At 47.1% G+C, this 24,829-nt stretch overlaps 2 protein-coding genes across 12 annotated transcripts in view; both read right to left on the bottom strand.

Annotated features, from left to right (window-relative positions):
- The window catches only part of PRPSAP2 (phosphoribosyl pyrophosphate synthetase associated protein 2), a 56,831-nt gene extending 38,296 nt beyond the window's left edge, over nucleotides 1-18,535 (bottom strand). For 3 of the 11 annotated variants that reach the window (XM_055090517.1, XM_055090512.1, XM_055090513.1), the window contains exons 1-8: nucleotides 18,427-18,465; nucleotides 13,586-13,769; nucleotides 13,321-13,415; nucleotides 12,928-13,078; nucleotides 11,963-12,015; nucleotides 9,375-9,441; nucleotides 3,332-3,504; nucleotides 1,021-1,136 (exon numbers count right to left, since the gene is read on the bottom strand). In XM_055090517.1, coding sequence (XP_054946492.1) covers nucleotides 1,021-1,136; nucleotides 3,332-3,504; nucleotides 9,375-9,441; nucleotides 11,963-12,015; nucleotides 12,928-13,046 — 528 coding nt within the window. In that variant the 5' untranslated portion in view covers nucleotides 13,047-13,078; nucleotides 13,321-13,415; nucleotides 13,586-13,769; nucleotides 18,427-18,465. Of the gene's footprint in view, nucleotides 1-1,020; nucleotides 1,137-3,331; nucleotides 3,505-9,374; nucleotides 9,442-11,962; nucleotides 12,016-12,225; nucleotides 12,270-12,927; nucleotides 13,079-13,320; nucleotides 13,416-13,585; nucleotides 13,770-14,563; nucleotides 15,539-17,809; nucleotides 18,242-18,426 lie in introns of those variants that run through there. The other 8 variants (XM_055090520.1, XM_024127812.3, XM_055090518.1 and 5 more) reach the window with 7 other exon arrangements.
- On the bottom strand, nucleotides 6,431-7,593 carry LOC102976659 (cyclin-G1-like). Its single transcript, XM_055090527.1, has one exon. The coding sequence runs from the start codon at nucleotides 7,511-7,513 to the stop codon at nucleotides 6,884-6,886; it is 630 nt and encodes a 209-aa protein (XP_054946502.1). The 5' UTR covers nucleotides 7,514-7,593; the 3' UTR covers nucleotides 6,431-6,883.
- Nucleotides 18,536-24,829: the final 6,294 nt, after the last annotated feature.

The following is a 24,829-nucleotide window of genomic DNA, read 5'->3' as shown; positions in this document are numbered from 1 at the left end:
CCGGGAGGATCCCACATGCCGCGGAGCGGCTGGGCCCGTGAGCCATGGCCGCTGGGCCTGCGCGTCCGGAGCCTGTGCTCCACAACGGGAGAGGCCACAACAGTGAGAGGCCCGCGTACCGCAAAAAAAAAAAGATTCAGGATAGTGGTTCCCTTGGGTGGAAGGCGGCAGGGGGATGGGACACAAAAGGACCACATGTGTGGACGTAAGTTATTATGATGCTAGTTTTCTTGTTGGGTGGTAGGATCACAGATGCCGACAACTACAGACGGATGGACAGAGATAAAGCAGGTAGAGGGACACATAAAAGAGGCCCAGGACCACCCAGGATCAATGATGACAGTGAGTTATTTGTCACAATCACGACTAGGTGATTCTAGGTACCTGAGATCCAAAAGAAAAAAAAGCAATTTTAACAGCTTAGCAAAAGAAATAAATTGCAGATTAAGAATTTTAAAATACACCGAATTCAGCGCTTTGTGACCACCTAGAGGGGTGGGATAGGGAGGGTGGAAGGGAGACGCAAGAGGGAGGAGATACGGGGATAGATATGGGGATGTACGTATACGTATAGCTGATTCACTTTGTTGTAAGGCAGAAACTAGCACACCATTGTAAAGCGATTATACTACAATAAAGATGTTAGAAAAAAAACAATGGTGTGTTAGTTTCAGGTGTACGGCAGGGTGATTCAGTTATGCATATACAAGTATCTATTCTTTTTCAAATTCTTTAATTGGGAGCTTGGGATTGACATATACACGCTACTGTATTTAAAACAGATAACCAACAAGGACCTACTGTATAGCACAGGTCACTCTGCTCAGTATTCTGTAATAATCTAAATGGGAAAAGAATTTCAGACTGAAAAAAAACAACAACAACACTGAATTACATTTATAAAGTAAATAGTACTTTAAGCAGAATACATCAAGTTTTAATCCTTCATGGACAGCCCAAGGAAATTGAAATGCATCTTTCAACCTTAAACAGAATGTTAAAAAGTTTGAGCTAGCTCACCTCTTCTTGAATATACTGTAATAAGAAGGGAGATGCTCTTAAATTATCAACAGGAATATTGAAGAAGCCCTGAATTTCCTTCTGGTGTAAATCCATAGTAATAAGATGAGTCAGACCTTTGAAAATAAAGCAGACACAAACACACAAAGAGTTTCATAACCAGTTGCACTGTATGAATAAGTACTACATAAAACCAGATACCGTATATAATAAATTACTATTAAAAACTGCTCTCATCAAAAACTCAGCGTCTTTATTTCTCAGATTCTTTTTTAGTACAATGAGATTATGAGATAAAAGAAAATACAAATATTGGTCTCTGTCCCTGGTTCCCAGCACAGAGCTCCTAAAACCCTTGCCATTCCCTCAGTGCTAAGAGCCCCGAGAGCATCTCTTATTCTAATATTTGGTCTTTGACACCACCTCTGACAAGAGCTCCTGAAAGCCTTATGAATTCCTTAGTTCTAAGAGTACCAAGAGTATCTTTGGTTCTAATGAGGCGACCCAGGATGGGCTCCGGGATGGGGGCCGGCCACCACGATTTTCAGGCTCCCCACCCCCACTCTCGAGAGGGGGGACGGGCTGGAAATGGAGCTAAGGAACGATCACGCCCTTGTGAGGACACCTCCATAAAGTCCCAACGGCGCGGGCTTCGGGGAGCTTCCAGGCGGGTGAAAACCGGCACAAGCCCCTCCCCATACCCTGCCCCACGCACCTCTTCCACCCGGGTGTCCACCTGCACCCTTTTCCATGTCCTTTTATAATAAACCGCTGACAGTAAGAGAACAGTGTTCCCGAGTTCTGCGAGGAGTTCTAGTCAATTAATCGAACCCAAGAGGAGCTCGTGGGAACCTCTGATTTATAGCCAACTGGTCAGCACGGGTGACAACCTGGACTTGCAGTGAGCGTCTGGGGGGGTCAGGGGAGCAGGCACGTGGGGCTGAGCCCTTAACCCGTGGGATCTGTCGCCATCTCCAGGTACACAGCGTCAGAGTGAAATTGCACGACACCCAGCTGGCGCCCTGGAGAATTGCAAGGTGTAGCGAAAACGCCTACACATTTGGTGACAGAGGTGAAGTGTTCCCTGCGAGGAGTAAAGGAAACTCAGAGGAGGTGGGGAACTGGGTTTCCCCCCTCAGAAGGGAAAGACTGGGTGGCTTTTCTTACACAGAGATGCATGGTTTGCAAATCAATTTAAAGTCTTTAAACAGCCAAGATCATAGCAATGAAGAAATGTCTCTGATAATTCTATGAGAGTGGATTTCATCTCCCTGAAGTTTTGTCAATAGGCATGACAAAGCCATATTAAGACAAATATTTGTCTTAACATATTAAGACAAACTGCACAGGCCTGTCTGTAATTCAAAAAAATGAAGACTCTTCATCCCATTGGCTCCTTAAAGGATATTTGAAATGGAAATATATATATATAAACATACATATAATTCAACTGGAAAAATTTTTTAAAGCAAAACTTGCCCAAATGAACAGGAAAGCGAGCCTGGTGGCCCCCCAGGAGCAAGCCTAGGAGGGAAGGGCAGGCCTGCTCCCTCCAGAAGAGTTCTCAACTGGGTATGCTCTTCAGGTTGCTGGGGTTCAGGTTTATCCATTTTCTGTTTTGGTTTTGCCTTCTTTGAAATGCTACAGTAGAAAATTTATTCTGCAGTAAGTGTCTGTGTTAAACTGTAGTGATATGGGGACTTTTTATTCTTCTCTCTCTGTGCAAACGCTCTGTGATATGTGCCTTCTATAATCATACACACATACACAGGCACACCCGTGCACGTGGGCGCAGACGTGCGCGCGCGCACGCACACACACACACACACACACACAGAGTAACAACTCTGAAGATTATTTAGAAACAAGGAGGAGACACTTAGGATGTTACCTAAAAATGCACAACACAAAATAATATGTATGGTCTGCAAAGTATGCCAGTGTATACTGGGAAAGGGAAGAGGCGAAAATAAAAACAGTTGCTGTGTTATTAGAGTTGTTGATTCCAAATGCCTCTTCCCCGTTAAAAACAACCTAAATGTGATTGTAACTTGTCATTTCAATATTAATTTTTTAAACACAGAATTTAGAAAAAACTAAGTTGTTCTCATCAGCTTTGTGTTTAGGGAGTTGGGAACAGGAGAGAACTCTCAGCACTGCTGTCTCATTACAAATCAGCCATCTTAAAGCTGTATCACTATTTCTACTCTGTTCAACATTCTAATTTAGTTAAGACAACGCGTTACAATTTCTCAGGTAAAAATAAAACTCCCAGACCCCCAATAAACCATCAAATATCTGCCTTTCTTACCAGCTTTGCACATCATGGAAGCTAGCAGTTTGGAAACGATGGAGCCTCTCTTTCTCATCTTGCACTGTTTGCTGTAAGGAAAGTAGGGGATCACGCCGATGATGCTTGTGGCACAGGAGGTCTTACACGCGTACACCATGATGAGGAGCTCCATGATGGTGGTGTTCACATCCCTGGAACCCAAGGACAGAAACCAGCAAGGAGAAACATCATATACGCGATGACCTCTCTCGGTTCCAGCTAAGCGTTAGCCATGTGTCCCGCCCGCCTCGACCGAGACAGGCTCCAGACACAAAAAAGAAACCACATCCCTCTCTCCTAGGGCCTCCATCAGTCGCCCCCACGCTGCCTCTCAGCCGAGGACCCTACTTCCTTTTCCACTGAGAAGAGCACTGTCAGCAAAGAGCCCAGGGCCCCCACTGCCACATGCGCGTGCAGCCCCCAAGTCTGCCTGCCCCGAGCCATCAGCCAGAGACGAGCTCTCCACACCAAAGTCACTCTAAAATTAGCCCTCCCGTGACGCAGGGCTCCCATCCCCCTGCCCACTGAAGCAGGGCTCCAGCAATCCCCCCCCCCGGCCACCCCCATCAGCGTGTCACTCTCCCCGGCTGACACCCATGGGCCATTTCTCCCATTAACAGCAGCTCAGGCCACTTTCCCCACTGCCCCATTTCTTGGCTCCCCTGTGCAGCACATCTCAAGACGGTCGCCCACACTTGCTTCCAACTCATCTCTCTCATCCTCTCCCACACACGCTCCGATCCAGGTCACGGATGACCTCCACGCGGCCACGGCCAGCGCTGGGTTCTCACTCCGCCTCTCCGCATCCTCGCCCTGACACACTGCACCACTCCCTCACCGCTCCCCTCGCGCCCTGCGTCGTTTCCTCTGCTGGTTCCTCTCCTCCCCAGCTCCCTGCCCCGACACCTGATCATTCGTCCTCTTCTCCTCTCTCCTCCCCCACCCCTCGCTCGGGCTTCTCATCCAATTTCAGAGCTTTCTAAATGCTGGAGACTCAAATTTGTAGCTCCAGCCCAGGCTTCTCAAGTCCAGACTAACAAATTCAGCTGCTTCTTGACAATTCCACTAGAAAGTCTGCTAAGACTTCTCAAAACGCACCCCAAACTGAACTGCTCTTTGGCCAGCAGAGCCTGCCTCGTCATAAACCTCTGCCATCTCAGCTGATGGCAGCACTGCCCCCGCAGTTTACTCAGGACAAAACCCCCAGAGGTGTCCTTAAAGGCTCTCCTGTCCAGAGTGACAGCAACTCACCACTCCACTGCTGCCCTGGGGCCGAGCCTCGACCCGCACAGTGACAGCGACAGCCCGCCCCGTGCACAGCATCCAGCTGGAGCTTCAGGTCAAAGGCAGATCACGCACTCTGCTCAGCAGCCAGCGATGGTTTCCCGCAGACGCCCTATAGGCCCTACAAGGGCTCCCGAGGCCCCTTCAGGGTCCGACCCCACCCTAGCTCTGCGCCCCACTCCTCCTCCACGCCCTCCCCTCACGCCGGTCCTCACGCCCACCCGAGGGCCTTCGCTTCAGGGCTCCCTGCCCCTGCCTGGAGCGGCCTCGTCGCCAGCTGGCACCTTCTTCCAGTTTCTGTCAGATGCCACCTCCGCAGCCTGCCCTCTCTGCATCCTTCACCAGCGTCACGCCCGACGCCTTGCCATGCTGTTCTGGCTTTTACCCGTAGCGCTCATCATCTTCTGACAAACTAGATAATCGACTTCTTCATTATGTTACCTGCATGTCCTAGAATAGAGGCTCCACGCGGACAAGGATCTGAGACCTATTTTAATCCTTCACGCATCTCACACACCTCTAACAGTGGCTGGCACATAACAGACATTCAATAAACGTGAGTGAGCGACTGCGTGAAAGAGTGAGGGAAACACGGAACACCTGGGTGAGAAGGTGCTCTGTTGATAGCTAAGGACAAGCCTGATGTGGGAAGAGTTAAAGTGGCCTTTCAGAAGGCACTCCGTGTGAGGGGTAAGAGCAGGGGAACGAACAGAGGGTGTAAAGTGACACCAAGTTCCCACACTATACTCCCAGGAACACCATTTTCCTGTGAGCTGGTACAAGGCTTTCCATCACTAAATTCAAATAATAACTTGTCTGAATTACAGGAAAAGTTAAGTTAATGGACAGAATTTTCTTAATTTAAAAGTGTTCTTATACTTTTAGTGCCTGCCGCCAGTCTACTCTAAGACAAGGTACCAGGTGTATGTGACAACACCAAATCTCAGTGCTAACTGTTTCTTTCTTTCTTTTTTTGCATTTCAGTAACTTTATTGAAAGGCATATTCCTTAGTACCAAAACATAACGGTAGTTGGCTAGGTTGCCTCTGCCAACTCAAAATTAACACTGATGTATTCAAAACATTGAAATTTATCAGTCTTTTGGGAAAACTGGAAAGTTATCCACAAAACACGGTTTACAAAAGTATAAGATACACTGTGGTTCTTTGGTTTATTTTCCAATGCATATCTCCCCATAACATGATGTCAAACTTGGGTACAGCCATCCTGGATGGATTCAGGCTACACATTACACTAACTGTTTATAATACTTTAACACAGTAGGTCTCCTTAGGTTCACTGAAATCCTGAACACTACCTCCGCAACCTTTTAATTATGAAGATGCCTGCTTACCTTTCTTAATACTTTCTTTTGGCACAGTAGGGGCAATTAATGAAAGTATATTCTCTCCCTTTTAAGCAAAATTCTAAATTAGAAGCAATGACAGCTTCATAAAAACAGTGCTTAGTAAAAACTTCTGGAGTGTTAAATCAGAAAGTTTTCAGAGTGACGTTAATTTGAGTTACTACTACAATAAAAACTAATTTTCTAATTTTCTTGATGGGACTAGACAGGCAGTAAATTTTGTATAAAACTTTTAAAATCATGGATATAAACATTACCTGTTTTCTAGAAAAATATTAAAGATAACTTAATATGCTGAAATTAATAGGTCTAGTTTTGCTTTATATAAAATGCCCTCAAATTGAAATGTGAGTCGCATGTAGCAATAAAGTCCACATCTCTGGATTATATATTACTTGCATTATGGGTACCAAGAAACCATTTTCACTGCCTAGAATACTGACCCTTATGATGCCTTAAAAGTGCGTTTGTGAAGCGGTGGTTTTGATGTAAACCTCATATTTAAATTTAAAGTTTAAATTTAAATTAAGTAGGTTACTGTTTTTACACCACCTAAATACAATATATTGACCCAATACAGAAAGTTGGATCAATGTTAGAGATGAAGATTCACAGCTTACCTTCCCAGGCTTGTCATTAGCATTTCACATTTATGCTGTTAGCTTTGATTTGTATGCTTCACAGGTGAATTCAAACGTGAGTAATTCCACTATAGGGTAATGTTAATTAGGCAGTTTTCCCAAATCGGAGAACACCAATGTTAATCTGCTTGTGATGTTCTGAGGCTTCACAGCTTAAATCCATTATAACATTATGGAATCCACAGCGCAGGATTGTGGAGAAAGGCTTCAGAAGAGTTTTTTGTTGCTGTAAGAATCCAATTAAGGGACCATTTCAGGAATTGTTGGAAGGTGGGTTACTCTGTAGTAACTATGCTTCAGTTGCCGTGCAGTAGGCCCAGAAACAATCCATTTCAACTTCTGAACATTTGGTGTGGAACACTTGTTTGATGAATATTCAGTTAAACGCTTGGATACGAGCTCTTGCCGGAAAGTCAAATCTCTGCCATTGATCTTGGAATGTTTCTGAAGACATTCTACTCCTTCTGTTAACTCTACACACCTCTGTGCCTGGATCTCCAAGGCAATAATAGACAATGCCAACACAGGTGGCTTTGCTTTAGAAAATATGATCCTGCAGTAGCATGCCTTAAGTTGAGCTTCTAGTCTTTCAAAATTAAGGCTATTCCTCCTTTCATATGGCAAGTTCTCTTGAAGGAGTGAATAATAGAGTTGTAGAAACTGAAAGGCAGTAGTAGCTTTGACTTTCCAACACACCTTCTCCAACACAATCTTTTCCATTCTCATCAAGTCTGAAACCGTGAACCTATACTGGCTTATTCGGATCAAGTCAGTCGCCAATGGGACATTCCTTTCCTCTTCTATTGATTTTACAGCCATACAGAAGCAGCTCAGTCCAACACACCCAAGGTGCTTGGGCTGTACCTTCATTTTGGACAGGAATCTGTCCAGTAAATTCACAGCTAGAGAAAATGTCTCCGTCAAAGCCAAAGAACTGAGTTAGACTAAGGAGATCTTTTACTTCCAAGTCCCTCAGTCTTGCAGTCATTCTAAGGCCATTATCGTGTGCAGATTCAGTCAGTCTCAAGCCGCAGACCTTTGGCTGACATCTCACCTCCCGTTCCAACAGGGCACTCAGCTGGTGTAGCAGCTTCTGAGAGTCAGTTGTTGTCAGTACCTCTATCATCTTGATCGCGACCGCAGCTCCCCAGCGGTAACCGCCCTCCCCGGGCCTGCTCTCATCTCACCCCAAGATATTAGAACCGAGAGGCCTACGAGGCGAGAGGGCTCGTGGGTAAGACGGGAGAGGCCCGGGGAGGGGGAGCCGTCTAGGGCGGAGGCCTCTGCAGCGCCGCCGAGGTGACACTGCCCTCCACGGGGTCAGCTTGGAGCCTCAACTGTTTCTTAAGGACCACGATACCTAAGCTTCCCGCAACTTGGACAAGACAAGCCTATGGCACAGTCTGGACCACTCCAAAACGAGGCATGTAGAGAAAACTACGGGAATGGTTTTGGCGAGAGGGATAAGAAACGGACAAGAGGTAGGGGCAGAGTGAAAAGAGTACTGAAATGTGCCCAAACATAAATGTAAAGGAAGGAAGGAAGGAAGGAATGTAAAGAAATGGAAGGTATAAAAGCACTGCAAACACCCGGGAGCCAGAAGGAAGTCAGCTGTTCTGCGCTCTGCACTTGCCCCTCCTTGACGAGGGCGTGGGCATGGACAGCGCTCTCCCAGCCTGGCGTCTGGCCCGGGAAAGAGAGCGGGAGCAGGGGCAGCACGAACTCTCGTCCCCACAGCCCAGCCCTGCTGAGGGTGCTAAGCGGAGGGAAGACATGAAGCCAGGGCCCCGCGGCAAAGGCCCCGCCTCTCAGGCCCGCACACTTGCACTCCAGGACGACGGGATGCGGTGACAGGTCCCCTTCGGCTCCTCCTCCCAGAAGAGTCAGGTGGCTTCGAGATTTCATCCCCATGAACCAAAGACCAGGACAGAGATGTTCAAAATTTAGGTGAAAGTTCACGTGTGCCAAGTCTAAATTCTCCCAAAATTTGGCTCTTCTTCCCTTTCTTTGGTATTTATTTTACATGTAACCACAAATTTAGCTTGCAGCAATTTTTGGAATCTCTAGGCTAAAAAATGTTGCACTACACAAACCGATTTCTAGACATTATTAAAAACTGTACTGAGTTAAAAATTTTATCTATAGAGGCCTTGAGGGACACCTGTGGTCAGAGTGGCATTTGATCAAAGAGCAGTGCAGACACCCTCACTGCACTGAATCTTCTATCCCCAGCGTACACATTTGTGACCTCAACAATTTCCAGAACACACGGCTATCAAATGTCACAGGAGACAGGAACGCACATGCCTTCAACACACCGTCTATCTTCTCAGCTCCTTTAATTTATGCAACACGACAGTACGTTTAAATTATCTGCAGGCAAAGCTTTAAGAACCCCAAGTAAACAAATTCCTCTCCTCCCGCCTGTTTTCTTTTTTGGAACTAGAAGAGCTTCCCTACAAAGTTTATGAAATTCTGGCTACCGAGAGCAAACCTCATGGGCTCTCTTATCGTTAAGCGCCTCCACCCCAAAACTTGGTTATTCCCACCCTTGTGAACACTGAAAGAACACAAAAAAGTCAGCAGCTATGTCAGAAAAATTAGCAGAGTAAGATCATGGCAATTTTAAAACAATCGTAATTCTCCCTGTCTAGGCAAGTCTTATTATTCTAAACATTCATGCCCAAACAGAGACCCAGAAAGCAACATTTCTGATGGATAAGTTACTCACTTTGAAACAGTCTGGATGATGAAAACATCTTTCCCCCTCACAGACTCTTGAATTTGTACTCTTGTTTCTGGCAGGAAAAGGGGAAAAGAGAAGAAGGGTGAACAAGGCACATAACTTTAAAAAATACACACAAAAAACCCTGCAGCATTCCCCAATGTTGTAAAATATGGAAACTGGAACTGTTTCAAAACTCACTAGGTTTTCAGTTCTATGAAGGATAACGAACACAGTTCGATTAATCACACTTTTTAAACATGTTAAGTTATACGACATGCTTAAGAAGGAATCACACTTGTCACCTAAAACAAGTAAATCTCCCCTCCTCACTTCCTGTACATAAACAGCAAGTGCTGGGCTGCTCTGAGCCCCCCTATCCTTACAGGAAATGATAGACTCATTCATTCAACCAGCAACAATTAAGAACCTATTAGGCACAAATGTTAGAATAACATTGTGAAAGCAAAGATAAATAAGGCCCAGTAGCCCTACTCTCAAAAAACTTGTGATCAGCCACAAGGAAACAATTAGACAAATCCAGAGTGGGAAATTCCACAAGACAAACTCTTCAAAAAGTCAGTGCTGTGGGAAAAAAAAAAGAAAAGGTGAAGGGACTGCCCTAGTCTAGAAGAGAATAAAGAGATACAAAAAACACCTCACTTGAACCAAGAATCCTGGTTTAAAAAACAAACAACAGGGACTTCCCTGGTGGCTCAGTGGTTAAGAATCCACCTGCCAATGCAGGGGACACGGGTTTGAGCCCTGGTCCAGAAAGATCCCACATGCCGTGGAGCAACTAAGCCCGTGTGCCACAACTACTGAGCCTGTGCTCTAGAGCCCGCAAGCCACAACTACTGAGCCCACGTGCCACAACTACTGAGCCTGTGCTTCTAGAGCCTGCAAGCCACAACTACTGAGCTCACGTTCCTAGAGCCTGTGCTCCGCAACAAGAGAAGCCACCGCAATGAGAAGCCCGTGCACCGCAACAAAGACCCAACGCAGACAAAAATAAAAAAACAAATAAATAAATTTATAAAAACAAAAACAAAAAACAGCTAGGACAACTAGGAAAATTAGAACGTACATTAGCTATTAGATGATAGAGAATTATCATTAATCTCTTTAATGTGACAATGGTAGCATATCTACGTGGGAGAAAGTCCTCCTTAGGAGACACACGGTCAAGCAGTCAGCAGTTAAGGGTCAACGTCTGCAACTCAGTTCCAAACGGTCCCACAAACACACATTCATACAGCGAAGTGTTACCCGCTGAACCTGGGTGGTACTCACTCATAGGGGTATTCATGGCACCACTCTTCCGCATTTTTTATAGGTTTGAACATTTTCATTAGAAATGTTGGAAAAAATAGAGTACATGTTTACAAAAAAGTGTGGTACCATGGCAAGAGAACGAGCTTTAGAGACAGGGAGACTGAGCTTTGAATGCCGGCTCTGCTGCCTCCGGGGCCTCGTTCCCAACGTCACCCCTGAACTCAGCTCCTCAGTACCTGGTAATGGTAAGGACCCTACAGACGTTAGCTCCCGCCTTCCTTCCCCTCGTTCATGAACCCGGAGGGTGGACAGGCTCCCCCTGAGTCTTCCGCCACCAGCCTCCCTCAGCCCCCCTTCTACACCAGACAAAGGACGTCATCCAATTCCCTTCAGCAGCAAAATCTTCTCCAAACTCCCTGTATATTTCCCTCAATTGTACTTTTTTCCCACTGAAGCCACATGGGGGATCTTGGCAGATAGGGAAGAGGAGGCAGTAATGGAGAAATAAATAGGGGAAGAGCAAATTTGTGCCTTTTCATCTAAGTGTCTTGTAAGTTCTCTAATATTTAAGTATCTGACAAAATCCTGCAGTGGAAAAGGAGAGGGAACCAGTATTTACTGAGTGCCTACTACGTGCCAAAAACTGTGTGAGGCACACAAATTATCCCACTTAATCCTCAGAACAGCCCGAATTATCTGCAGTTTAGACAGCTAAAATAACTTGCCAAGGAGAAGCTGCCTGACTCTCACAGCTAGGCAGGTCAACTGTCGCTCCTGCTAGAAGAATTTCAAACATCCGCCATTTCTACAGAAAGCACAAAGGCTAAATAACACGTGATTTTCACAACTTGAGGTGTTTATACGACATTATAAATCAGTTAGCAGAAAGCACTTCCTGACATGACATCATGGAGTCTAGCCCAAGGCAGTGCAGGTTGGGGTAAAGAACACCCACCACCCGATACCGATACCGTGGCTACACAGGGCATACGCACCCCGCCTAAGGGCACGGATTCAACCAAGCGCTGAGCTAATGCTTCCTTCAGTTGAACAGCTTGTTCACGCACCCACGCAGCTGTTATCGGATGACGTCTAAGGACTAGACTTTAAGCCCCCCGATGTGACCGCCCCAGAATTCTCTGTCGAGCTGGTATTCGTGGGAGCGGGAACACCGCGCTCGCCCACCTTGCCTGCCTTCTTCCTGCCGGCAGAACTAACTGCACTGAGGCCGACTGTTTCAGCTATGGAGGATGAGGGACTGGGCCAGCACGGCATGTACCACAAGAAGGCCACCGTCACGAAAGCACAGGATCACTCACCTCTGTCAGGCTCCTGGTAAACCCGCACTTTGCCCATCTCCACCCCCAGCCGCCTAGAGAAGAGAAAGAGGGAAAACGCTGAAAAAGTAACAGAACAGATGCAACATCTTTACTATTAAGGATGATTTAGAAATTGATAAAAATAAAACAAATTTTTAAAAATAGAGGTATTCCTATTACGAGATTTAAAGTGGACGTAGAATTGTTTGGTCACCTAACCCATCACATCCCCACCCTACGCCAACCCAAGAAGGCCTCGCAACCCTGTCCTGGTTCTCCAGGGTCCTGGTTCTCGGTCCTGGGCTCCCTGCCCTCCAGCCACATTCCTGCTGTTCCCTCTGCCTGGAGGGCTCTGCCCCAGACCTTCACTTGGTGCCTATTCAGGTTTCTCAATTCACATTCCATCCCCAGGGTTTAAAGGCACGTGAGCACTAAGGCAGAACAACCTGCCCTTGCCTCTCCATTCTCCCCACGTTTACCACCATCTGAAGTGATCTTGTTTGTTTGTTTTGCTGACTTGCTTCTTGCCTGGCCCCTCTACTAAAGAAGGAAGGGTTCTGACTGGCTGGTTCACTGTTACTCCCTAGTATCTAGATCAAGGTCTGGTACACAGTAGGGGTTCAATATCTATTTAATAAATAACTAAAATTACACTGAACTGTAATCTATCAACTATCTTCATATAGTATATACCCTTCATTGTTGTTTATCCTCAAATAATTCTATACATATGTAGCACCTAACACAATCTCTGGCACTCAGGAGTCACTCAATAAATGTCTGCTGAATGAACGTGTAGGAGTGACAACAGTTTACAAGAAGGTGAGCCTTTAATACACAGATGATGAGCAGGTTAACTATAAAATATCTGCTTTCAAATTTAACAATCAGTGCCAATCCGGTTATCAAATGGAAAACACCACACAATGAATGAGTACAGATTTTAATACTGTGATTATACTCACTCAGCGATTTTCTTTGAAAGCTCCATACATGATGAATTAGAATTTGCCGAAAACAACACCAGACCCCCTTTGGTTATGTTCATCTTGGCTTCTGATTCAGGTGGCGCCACACAAAACATCAAAACCTTCTTGGTTTTCCAATTCTCAGAGCCTGGAAAGATACAAAATATATTAAGAACTGTCATATGATATGAAATACACCTGAAAATTTTTTAATAGCAAATGACTTAAGCTGAAGGAAATTAGTTTTTACCATGATGGGGTCTTTTATATTAAACATGTATACAGACAAATAGAAAGTCTATTTGAGTTTTAGGGTTCCAAATTTATGGAAAGATGCTATCATATAACTCAATTATTTTCATGACCACTGGGAATAAATGATAAACTTACAAGAAAGGTGGAGCTGAAGAGCTCAGTGTTTTACTGTTTGCTGCTTAAAGTCAATTATGACAACCTCCTTTTAGCCTCTGACAACAAAATTCCTCCTGGATTAACACACAGAAAAATGGCAAGGCCATTAGCAAGGACAAGGACTGACTGATCCTTAAACAACGAATAAAAAAACCCGTCCATGCCCAGCTTTCCCTGTAATGCCTGTTCACCATGAAACCTCCCCCTGGCCTTGCGGCTGCCCCAGGTCCTGCCTAAGCCTGACCTTGTCATCTGCATTCTTCCTCAACTGGAACACAAGGTTGACCAGGTAACAATAACCTTGAAGGAAAGTGACTCAGCCACGCAACTGACCAGCAGCAGGGCACAGACAGAAAGAGCCTGGCCTAGAGGTCATCAGAACCCTCCATGCTCTCCTCCTCCTCTGGGCACTCTCTGGGCTGAGTGTCCTTATGGAGAAAGGCAGGCATGGGTTAGATGCAGGAGCAACAATCCACTAGGCCTTTGGGGACGGAGGCGCCTTCCCAGCAAGCCCACTACATTTCCCCAGTCATATGTTTACGTGGGTGGCTCTGGGAAGGCTGGTGGACGGGAGCAAAAGGCTGAAGCCAATTATCTTATTTGTTATTCTTAACTTTTAATTACACAAGTAATAAACAAATACATTCTCCTTGTAAAAAAAAAAACTGAAACATGAGAGTTTAGGCTAATGTCACTAGCTCTGATCCCAGGCTCCATTCCACCCACGTCCTTGGACCTGGACCTGACAGTTCTTGTTTTTGTTTTTTTTTTTTTTGTGGTATGCGGGCCTCCCTCTGCCGTGGCCTCTCCCGTTGCGGAGCACAGGCTCCGGACGCGCAGGCTCAGCGGCCATGGCTCACGGGCCCAGCCGCTCCGCGGCATGTGGGATCCTCCCAGACCGGGGCGCGAACCCGGTTCCCCCGCATCGGCAGGCGGACACGCAACCACTGCGCCACCAGGGAAGCCCCTGACAGTTCTTATTATTAGTTTGAAAGAGACACCATCAGGCTGTTACACGTTCACACGTGATCCCCTAAAATATACATATAAAAATTCATTTCTAACATAAAAAGGGATCATCGTACAAATCTCCCTATAATCTGCTTTTTTAAAAAGCAACATATTTTAAGATCCCAGGTAGAAAGTATAGACCCATCATGTCCTTTTTAACTGCTGCCAGTGCTCCCTGGTGCAGGCACGCCCCACTTAGCAGGTCACCAACCCAAAGAGGCCTCCTTATGCATGCGTGTGTCTCTCTCTCTGCAGTAACTGCCAGTGGGGGCCAGTGGGTCATAAGGTGGGTCACTCACGGTCCCCCACGCAGGCCAGGAGAGCACATTTCCTCTTCAGAGGCATCCCTCAATGGGAAACACAGGCCATCCCAAAGCACTTGACCTAAAGCCTATGAATTACAAACAGAAATGTATGAACAGCTAGCCAAAGCCCTAAGGAGACCAAGAAGGACCACTGGTGTGTACTGTGGAAAGTGGCTTTGGAGCAGGGATTGGCAAAGTACAGCCCACGGGCCAAAACAGGTCATTTCCGTAAATAAAATTGTATTGGAACACAGCCATGCTCACTGTCTACAAGTTGTCTGTGGATGCAGTGGTAGAGTTAAGTATGGGCTGCAAAGCCTAAAATATTACCTGGCCCTCTACAGAAAAAGTGTGCCGAGCCAGCTTTACAGCATAGCGTGGGGCAGGGTGACTGGTGCAAAGGAAAGAAATAATATTTAACCATCAACACTCAGAATCGGAGGAGATCCTAGGTGTCTTCTGACACCACCTCTCAACTCTTCTATGCCTGTGTTTAGGAACAGAGTCTGGAAAAGGAAACCACAACAAAAATAAAACTCGTTCTCCTGTAGTTATGAATACAGGCTTTGGAGTCAAACCCAGGTTTGCACCTTAGCTCCTAGTTCCCCTTAACTCACTGTGAGGCCTCGCGTAAACCAGTCACTCTCAGCTTCCACCCCCTCGTCCATGCAACTGCGAATACTGACCGTACAGGGTCACTGTAAGATTAGTTCCTGCACAACACTTAACACGGTGCCCCACATACAGGATACGCTTGGTAAATGGAAGCTCTGATGAGTCAACTTGTTAATATTTTGGTTATCTACCGAACGAGTACATAATATGCGTGGGATGGCCACTTCTTTACATCCCCTAACCTTCAAATAAGAAGCTTCTTAAAGGACAACAGTGTTCCTTTTTTTTTTTTTTTTTTTTTTGTGGTATGCGGGCCTCCCTCTGTTGTGGCCTCTCCTGTTGCGGAGCACAGGCTCCGGACGCGCAGGCTCAGCGGCCATGACTCACGGGCCCAGCCGCTCCGCGGCATGTGGGATCCTCCCAGACCGGGGCGCGAACCCGGTTCCCCTGCATCGGCAAGCGGACGCGCAACCACTGCGCCACCAGGGAAGCCCCCCCGACAACAGTGTTCTTAAGAGGACGTGGAACACTGAGAATCAAACTATCGGAGGGGAAGGAAGAGATCTTGGAAGTAACTCAGTCCATCTCTCGGACTCCTACCAAGGAGCGGCTCCTGATACCTGAACAGCCCCGGGCCTGATGCCCACATCCTGAGGGTCCAGCCATTCCAAATTCTTCCTCAGAACACGCAGCAGCCTCCCCCTCTTGAGCCTTGTCCTTCCTTTGGAGATTCACGGGAAACCCCAAATTCCTTCTCCCCAGGGCAACCCTCGACCGATCTCAAGATGGCTCTCTTGCCTCTGTGTATGCTCTTTTCCTGGAACCTTTCATTAATGGTCATGGTTTAAATGTCCTTCATCACTGACTATGGTCTCTAGGGTTTCAGTCTCCAGATACCAGGTTTCAATAAAGGAAACCTAACCTAAGACCTCAAAATGGCACCGGCTGGGAGTCCATTTGGAAACAGTTACCAGTATAGTCATGTTCCGTGACTCCCCATCTCACACGTCAGTCAAACCATAAAACTAGTTGCTAGTTTTAGTTCTCCTTTTCCTGTTGGAAATTCAAGCTGCGCTCTTTACCAAGCTTTAAGAAAAGAGTTTTAAAGATGATCCTCGTAAACAAGATAATCACCAGGATGGGGCTGGCAGAAGGCTCATTACTACAAGGCTATAGTGTGAAATGGAGGGTAAAGAGAACATTCCCATTTTCCCCCCATAATCTACAGTTGCTTTTACATTTATCCTAAATTCACTCTAGAATGTGTGAGAATTGGATACAACACATGAAACCACAGCCTTTGCAGAGCATCTCAGAACCTGACGAAAAGCAATCATACTCCTCTTTGACTAAGACTGGGTAACCTGTTAAGTCTCACGCAGGAAACCACTCTGAAAGACCCCTCGCTTTGCAAGTGCTGGCAGTCATTTCAAAACGACTCATGCACATCTCAGATGAGTAAGGCTGGCATCAAAGTGTGCTGCCTTCCATCTAGTGCGTCTGCTGTGTAAATACCTCCCATCTAAAGATGGCTGGAGTCACAGTGTGAAGACCTGATTTGCCTCCCCTGGTTACCAGCTACGAGTCCTTGGCCTTCCCCTTCCCGACAGCAGAGATAGATGCTTGGTTAAAACCAGCTTCCCTCACCAGAATTTATGGTCCAGGACAGCAGAGATTTTTTTCCACTATTATTTTCTCTGCTGTACACCCAGGGCCTAGAATAGTACCTGGCAGAGGGAGAGGCTTAACAAATGTTTGTCAAATAACAAATGTTTGTTGAATAAAGCCTGACCTCACTGAGTTGCAATGATTAACACATGGAGTTGAAAGAAGTCTGCAAACTAAAAGGTGTCAGAAAGTATAAAGAATTATTATTTTTATTAGTGATGTATCTCACTCAAAGAAAAATTGCTTTTTGAGGGTCAGTATTGAAGAGAATTAGAAGGGTGAAGCCTAGATGTAATTAATCCTCCAGGCCTCTGTGACCCCAGGCACCTGGCTATCTCTTCATCAGAATGTTTTCTTTCGGCTAAATACCATTTTCTGAGTGCTCTGAATTCTTATGACCACTCAATAAAGCAAGTACTACAAGTCCCCTTTGAGACACGGGATAACTGACGCTTGAAGATGAAGGCACCTCCTCAAGGCTGCCCACCCGGAAGCAGCAGACACCAGCTCAGCTTCAGCCTGTCTCCCAACACCACGGAGAGTGACCCGACACCCCGCATTTCAGGGGGCAAGCCCGACAAACGCTCAGATTTAGAAAAATGTGCGTAGTAAACACGCCTTGTTTGGAAAACAATTTACATCACGTGTCAAAGAAAGAACACCTAACTCTGATTCAGTATTTCCCCTTTGGAGAACTTATTCTACGGAAAGAGAGAAAAAGCTCAATGACGGTCACTGCATGGTTCTTCTAAGAGGAGGAACACTGAACATATGCAAAAGTTACATAATGGGGTAATTAAGTAAAACTCTGAATATACAGTCAATACCATAAAAACGGTAAATATCCGGGACTGTACGAAAGTGCTTACGTTAATAAGAGCAGAACTGCATCTCCTCCAACCCAAACTGGGTAATAATGGTACAGACGAGGTCGGGATAGGAATACGGACAAGAAGGGTAGGACTCCGTGGGGTTCAATATGTGGGTGAATTACTTATATTTGTGCATGGAACAGTTTTAAACATTATAAATCACATTTTCGCACACCCCAAATCCCCATCCCTAATTTCCCATTCCCTGCAAAAGCTAAACACCCAAACCGCGTCAATATTAACAAAAGGTGGGAAAAATCGGTATCATCACTGTGCAGTATTGCTGGAAACCATTTAAAAGCAGAAGAAAGCCTTAGAGCTACATCCCTGTCCTCGCTCAAGCTCCGCGGGGCAAGAGAAAGGCCCGCGCCGCAAGGCCAGCCCAGCACCGCCAGGGATGTCAGTCCGCGCGTGAGGCTGGGCTTCCGCCCGCAGCCGCAGGTCCCGGACCGGCCGCACGGGCCGCGCGCCAGGCCCGCGGACCCCGACGAACCGGACCGGGCTGAGGGCTGCGCGCGGCCGGGTCCCCGCCGAGCCCCCCGCCCCTGCACCTGTGCCCCGCAGGGCCGGCCCGCCGGCCGCGCCACCACCGTCGCCGGCTCCCGCCCGCCTACCTGGCCCCGACCCCAGCCCCGGCCCCGCCGCAGCCTCCGCTGCCGAATGAGGAAAGCGCCGGACCACTAGCGGCCTCTCCAAGAGCAAAATGGCGACTCCGAGCCGAGACCTGCGTCCTCAGCGACTGCGAGGCCTGTGGGCGGCGCCGCTCAAGGGGACGGGGCCACGTGGGGCGGGGCCTCGGGAGGGAACATCCCGAGGGGCGGTGAGGGGCGGGACAGGGAAGGGGCCCACAGAGGGGAGGGGCGGGGCCTTCGAGTCTAGCTGGAATACTCCAGGCCGGACGAGGGGCGGGGCCATGGGCGGGCGAGGCCATGGGTGGGGCGAGGCTGACTGGAGGGGTGGGGCCAGGCTGGGCGAGGGGCGGGGCGAGGGGCGGGGAGGGGTGGGGCTGAGCCTTGAGAAGCCGAGTGCGGACTTTTTTTTTTAACAAATTTATTTATTTATTTTTGGCTGCGTTGGGTCTTCGTTGCTGCGCGCGGGCTTTTTCTAGTTGCGGTGAGTGGGGGCTACTCTTCCTTGTGGTGCGCGGGCTTCTCATTGCGGTGGCTTCTCTGTTGCGGAGCACGGGCTTTAGGCATGCTGGCTCAGTAGTTGTGGCTCTTCGGCTCTAGAGCTCAGTGGTTGTGGCGCACGGGCTTAGTTGCTCCGCGCCATGTGGGATCTTCCCAGCCCAGATCAGGGCTTGAACCCGTGTCCCCTGCATTGGCAGGCGGATTCTTAACCACTGTGCCACCAGGGAAGCCCGCGACTGCGGACTTTGATGTCTGGAATTACAAATGTCTGGGTTCAAGTCTTTACTGGCCTGTAACTGGCCTCAATTTCCTCAGCTGAAAAATGGAGATGATAGTAGCACCCATCTCAGGGGCTGTTGTGAGGATTCAGTAAAATAACACCTGCGGAGCTTCCAAAACAGTTCCTGGTGCATAGTAAACCCTCAGTTGTTATTATTACTATTATTTGCTTTGTTGCCCTTTCTTCTTTTATCACAAAGTAAGGAATTGGTGCTTGCCTGAATTCCTTATATTTAAGTGTGTTTAATATATATATAAAACATAATAATAGCAAACATGTATGGAGCACTTACCATGTGTCAGGCCAAGTGCTTAACATATATTAACTGTAACTTCTTTAATCCTCACAGAACAATGAGGTAGGTGTTATTATTACCTCCATTTTAATAGCTGTGGGAACTGACACCCTGACGTTAAATATTAATAACTTACCTAAGGACAAACAAACATGGACAAGAACTTCAATCCAGGCGGTCTGGCACCACGGTCTGCACCAAGCTAGACCCTATACCACATCGCAGCTCCATTTCTGCTTTGGACTTTTCACTAGAGGCTTGAAATCGTTCGTGAGAGGTGGCACGGCCAGCTAGAAGCGGCCGGACTCAAATGGAGTCATTTAAGACATTTCCTTTGCCTGACAGCTACACGGGGTCATACCTCTGTGAAGAACAAGGCCCGTGAGCCCACAGACAGATTCGGGTACAAAACTGAATACCCTTACTTCGATAAGTGCACTTTGGTTTCACCCAGTGCTACTGCACAGACCCAACCCTAACACACCCCACCTCCTGGCTTCAACCTGCGTTGGCTCTACCCAGCACTCCAGGTTGCACTGGATCTGACCAATCAGAGCCACTCATCCCTCTCGGCTCGCTGATTCGCTTCAAGGACAGGCCTCAGCTGAGCCAATGGGAGCCCAGAAGACGCAATCTCGCGCCGCAGTGGGCTACAGAGCCAGTAAATTCCTTCCCTCCACCCTCTGAAGCCAGGGGCCTGCGTGTTCCCTTGCTTACTTCTCATTGTTCTTTCCCACCAGCCTGTTCCTCCATCCCTGAACTATAGGGCACGTACACATGCTGTTCCTGCCTCCAGGAATGCTCTTCCTCCTGCTGCCCTCTCCCCTTATTAACTCCTACTTAAACATCTAAGCACAATTGTCATTTTTAAGGCTTCTCTAAACCACTCCCCTTCTCAAAAAAAAAAAAAAGTACTTTTCCTTCGTTAGTCTTATCATGATTGCTAATTATGTATTTATGTGGATGATCATTTTATAAATATCCCCACCCCAGCCCCTATAGACTATAAGCCCCTACAGGCAGGTCCTTTGTCTCTTTTGCTGATCCGTGTTTGCAGGTACCCAGCACAGTACCTGGCACAAGTGTGGTACTCAAGAAATGTCGGTACCATGGGTGATCTCAGAATTACACGCCCCCCCATGGAAAGGAGGAGGGCAGTAGCACAGAATTGTATAGTATTTGCACCACACAGGGACAATATTCCTGATAATTTAAAAATTGTCTTTGCTGAGCCAGTATGAGCTAGCTCCCACATACCATGCTCCCAGCATTTGGCAATGAAATTGTTAGTTTCTCAACCAATCAGTTTCTCCTCATTGGAGGCACTTAGCTTACAGTTTCCCTTGCTCTATTACACCAGATACCACTTCTCCATCCACTTTCAATTTTCCAAAGACTCTTTTGAAATCCTCCATAGGCTGATGTCTCATTTCCCTTCCTCTTTATCCTTGGGGTTTAGGCCATGGGAGTGAGCCATGGTGGACATCCAGCCCAGATGACCCACCGGTGGCTGCAGCCCCAGTCACTACCTGACTGCAACTCTATGAGAGACCCCAAGTGAGAGCCACCCAGCTGAGCCCAATCAAACCACAGAAAATTGAGAGATAATAATAAATATTTGTATTAAGGTTCTGAGCTTGGAGATATCTTGATACACACCTATGGGTAATGAGCAAGAAAGGAGCAAAACCAGAATCTAAAGACTGGGGTCAGTTTCACTCTAATGCGGTTTTGGTTAGCCTATTGCTAAGCTTGATAATCGCTTGCCCACTTAGAGGTTTGCAGAGTCTGCATATTATGGAAGTGCTTGGTTTGCCTGTACCACATCATTGACCATATTCAAGGGCCAAACTGCTGCACATAGAATATGAATCAAGACACCTGATCCTAAGACATTTCCCTTCAACATTTTTTTAAAGGAAGGAGAAGCATCTTTGCTATAGTTTTATAAAGGTTTTTAGTGGAGTGGCAAGCCAGAAACCCCCAGTCTGCGTCCAGCCTCCTCTTTGCAGAAATGACCTCAGCCAGAGAGGTGAAGGCACCTCTCTGAGCTTCAGTTTCCCCATCTGAAAAATGGGCGCTAAGATCAGCAGCTGCGTGGAGATTCTGGGTGGAAATGACTTTTCCGTGGAATCAGTGAGTTTTGGAGCTGCCTCTCCGCCTTCGTGTCTCTGGCCATCAGGAATGAATAAACAAGGCTTTGGTTTTCCTGCAGGTGGAGGAGGGTGGCAGCTTGTTTGGCCATTGGAGGCTGCAGAGGCCAGGGGCCTGGTCACTAGACAGGGAAATTGGGAAGTTTCCCACATTGTGTTCTTTCCCTCATCCTCCGGATTTTCTCCTATTTTAACCACCCCCCCCCCATGAGAAAAGCTTCATTATCTTTCATGATGAGTAATATTTACATGTTATAAAAAATTCAAACAAACATGAAGAAAAAATTTAAAAGATATTTGCCATTGTCTCACCATGGAGAGATAAGCACTTGACTTTTTTTAACCTCCCTATTCCACTTAACAATTTATTATTTTTTAATTTATTAATTTATTTTTGGTTGCATCCGGTCTTCGTTGCTGTGTGCGGGCTTTCTCTAGTTGTGCCACCAAGGAAGTCCTTTCTGGTTTTTTTTTAAGTACTTTCATTAAGGACTGCCAATGCAGGGGACACGCCTGCCAATGCAGGGGACACGGGTTCGATCCCTGGTCCGGGAAGATCCCACATGCCTCGGATAAACTAAGCCCGTGCGCCACAACTACTGAGGCTGCGCTCTAGAGCCCGCGAGCCACAACTGCTGAGCCCGCGAGCCACAGCAAATGAAGCCGCGCACCTAGAGCCCGTGCTCGTCAACAAGAGAAACCACCACAACGAGAAGCCCGCTCACCACAATGAAGAGTAGCCCCTGTTCGCCACAACTAGAGAAAAGCCCGTGCACGACAATGAAGACCTAACACAGCCCAAAATAAATAAGTAAATTTATTTTAAAAAGATAACAAGTATGGGTGAGGTTGTGGAGAAATTGGAACCCTCCTATATTGCTGGTGGCAATGTAAAATGATGCAGCCACTCAGAAACAGCTTGGCAGTTCCTCAAAAAGTCAAGCATAGAGCTGCCATGTGACTCATCGCTTGTGCTCCTGGGCATCTACCCAAAAGGACTGAAAACAGATGCTCAAACAAATACTTGTGTACACACGTGAAAAGCAGTATTATTCATAATAACCAAAGGTGGAGAAAACCCAAATGTCCATCAACAGATGAAAGGATAAACAAGTGTGGTGTCTACACACAAGGGAATATTTTTTTAAAATAAATTTAATTATTTATATTTGCTTTTATTTTTGGCTGTGTTGGGTCTTCGTTGCTATGCGCGGGCTTTCTCTAGTTGTGGCGAGTGGGGGCTACTCTTTGTTGTGGTGCGCGGGGCTTCTCATTGTCGTGGCTTCTCTTGTTGCAGAGCACGGGCTCTAGGCGCGTGTGCTTCAGTAGTTGCGGCACGTGGGCTCAGTAATTGTGGCGCGCAGGCTCAGTAGTTGTGGTGCACGGGCTTAGTTGCTCTGCGGCATGTGGGATCTTCCCGGACCAGGGCTTGAACCCATGTCCCCTGCATTGGCAGGCAGACTCTTAACCACTGCACCACCAGGGAAGCTCCTGCACAAGGGAATATTATTCATCCAATAAAAGGAAGAGACTACGACACAAGACACAGCGTGGGTGAACCTCAGAAACATGAAGCTCAGTGAGAGAAGCCAGACACAAAAGGCCACATACTGTATGATTCCATTGACATGAAACATCCAGGATAGGTAAATCCATAGAGACAGAGGCAGATTGGTGGTTGCCAGGAGCTGGGAGGAGGGAAAATGGGGAGTGATTGCTTAATGGCCATGGATTTTCATTTTGGGGTGATGAAAATATCTTGAAACTAGGCAGAGGTGCTGGTTACACAATACTGTGAAAGTACTAAATGCCGCTGAATTGTACACTTTAAAATGGGCCACGATGGAATACACGTTATTCAAATTTCACTTCAAGAAAATCAACGGTAAGAAAGCAAATAATCCAGTTTTCAAAATAGGCAGATGATTTGGACAGATGCTTAAATAAAGAAGATATACGAGTGGCAAAAAAAACCCACAAAAAACAACACATGAAAAAATGTTCAATATCATTAGTCTTCAGAGAAATGTGAATTAAAGCCACAATGCTATATCACTAAACGCACACGAAGATGGCTAAAATTCAGTTTAACAATAGCAAATCCTGGTGCGGGTACAGAGGACCTAGGACACTCACACTTTGCTGGCGGGGATCTAAGCCAGTACAACCACTTTGGAAAACAGTTTGGTGGTTTCTTATAAAGTTTAACATGGAACTCCCATAAAACCCAGCCATCCCATTTCCAGGTATTCACCCAAGAGAAATGAAAATGAATGTCCATCCAAAAGCCTTGTACATGAATACTCACAGCAGCTTTGTACAGTCTCCCCAAACTGGAAGCAACCCACACATCCCTCAGCTGGGGAATGGATAAACTGGAATCCTGCTCCTGGATGAGTCTCAAAAACTTTATGTGAGTGAAAGAAGGCAAGACAAGAAAGACTGCAGACTGTGTGATTCCTTTCGTAGGGAATTCCCGGAAACTAAGGGGACAGGAGGCAGGTGAGGGAGGCCTGCAAAGGGACAAGAAGGAACTTTTCACAAAGACGGAAAAGTTCTGTTGTGTCCTGTAGCACGACAGTGGTCCTTACAACGATTACAAAGTTTATTGGTAGCAGCCGGCCTGGCCCTGAGGGCAGATCCTCCGTCCTGCGTGCCAGTCCCTGTGTGCTTGTCCGCACTCATTTCCTGCCTCTTTCCCTCCAAGCACCACTTCCCCCGTCCGTCCCTCACCCCCCCTACCGTGTTCAGGCCTCCGTGTCTTCACCTCTGCTGTTTTGTTCGTGCTCTTCCCCTCCCAGCTCTGCTTGCTGAATCCTGACCCCACTGACACCCAGCTCTGCGAAGCTTCCTCATCCCACCTGCTTCCCTGACATGTGACTTTCACTTCTCTTTGGGCACTTAGAGGCATAACCCGCCAGCCAGGCCACCCACGGCGAGGCGATGGATGGGGGCAGGAGAGGAAGACTTAGCTGAGAAGAGGCTGGACTGTAACGGACCCAGAGTCAGGGGCACGGAGGGACAGTGCAGTAACCGCCTCCTCAGCCCGCTGTCCAGCAGGAGGGTGAGGGAACAAGTATGAACCCAGGAGGAGGGTGAGGAAGCAGGCATGGGCCAGACTTTAGAACTCAGAAGAGCCAGAACAGGGGCTCCTGCTGA

The sequence above is a fragment of the Physeter macrocephalus genome, chromosome 14 (assembly GCF_002837175.3).
Source record: "Physeter macrocephalus isolate SW-GA chromosome 14, ASM283717v5, whole genome shotgun sequence".
Lineage (NCBI taxonomy): Eukaryota > Metazoa > Chordata > Mammalia > Artiodactyla > Physeteridae > Physeter > Physeter macrocephalus.
Note: the sequence above shows the minus strand (reverse complement) of the source record. Positions and strands in the feature narration are given on the sequence as shown.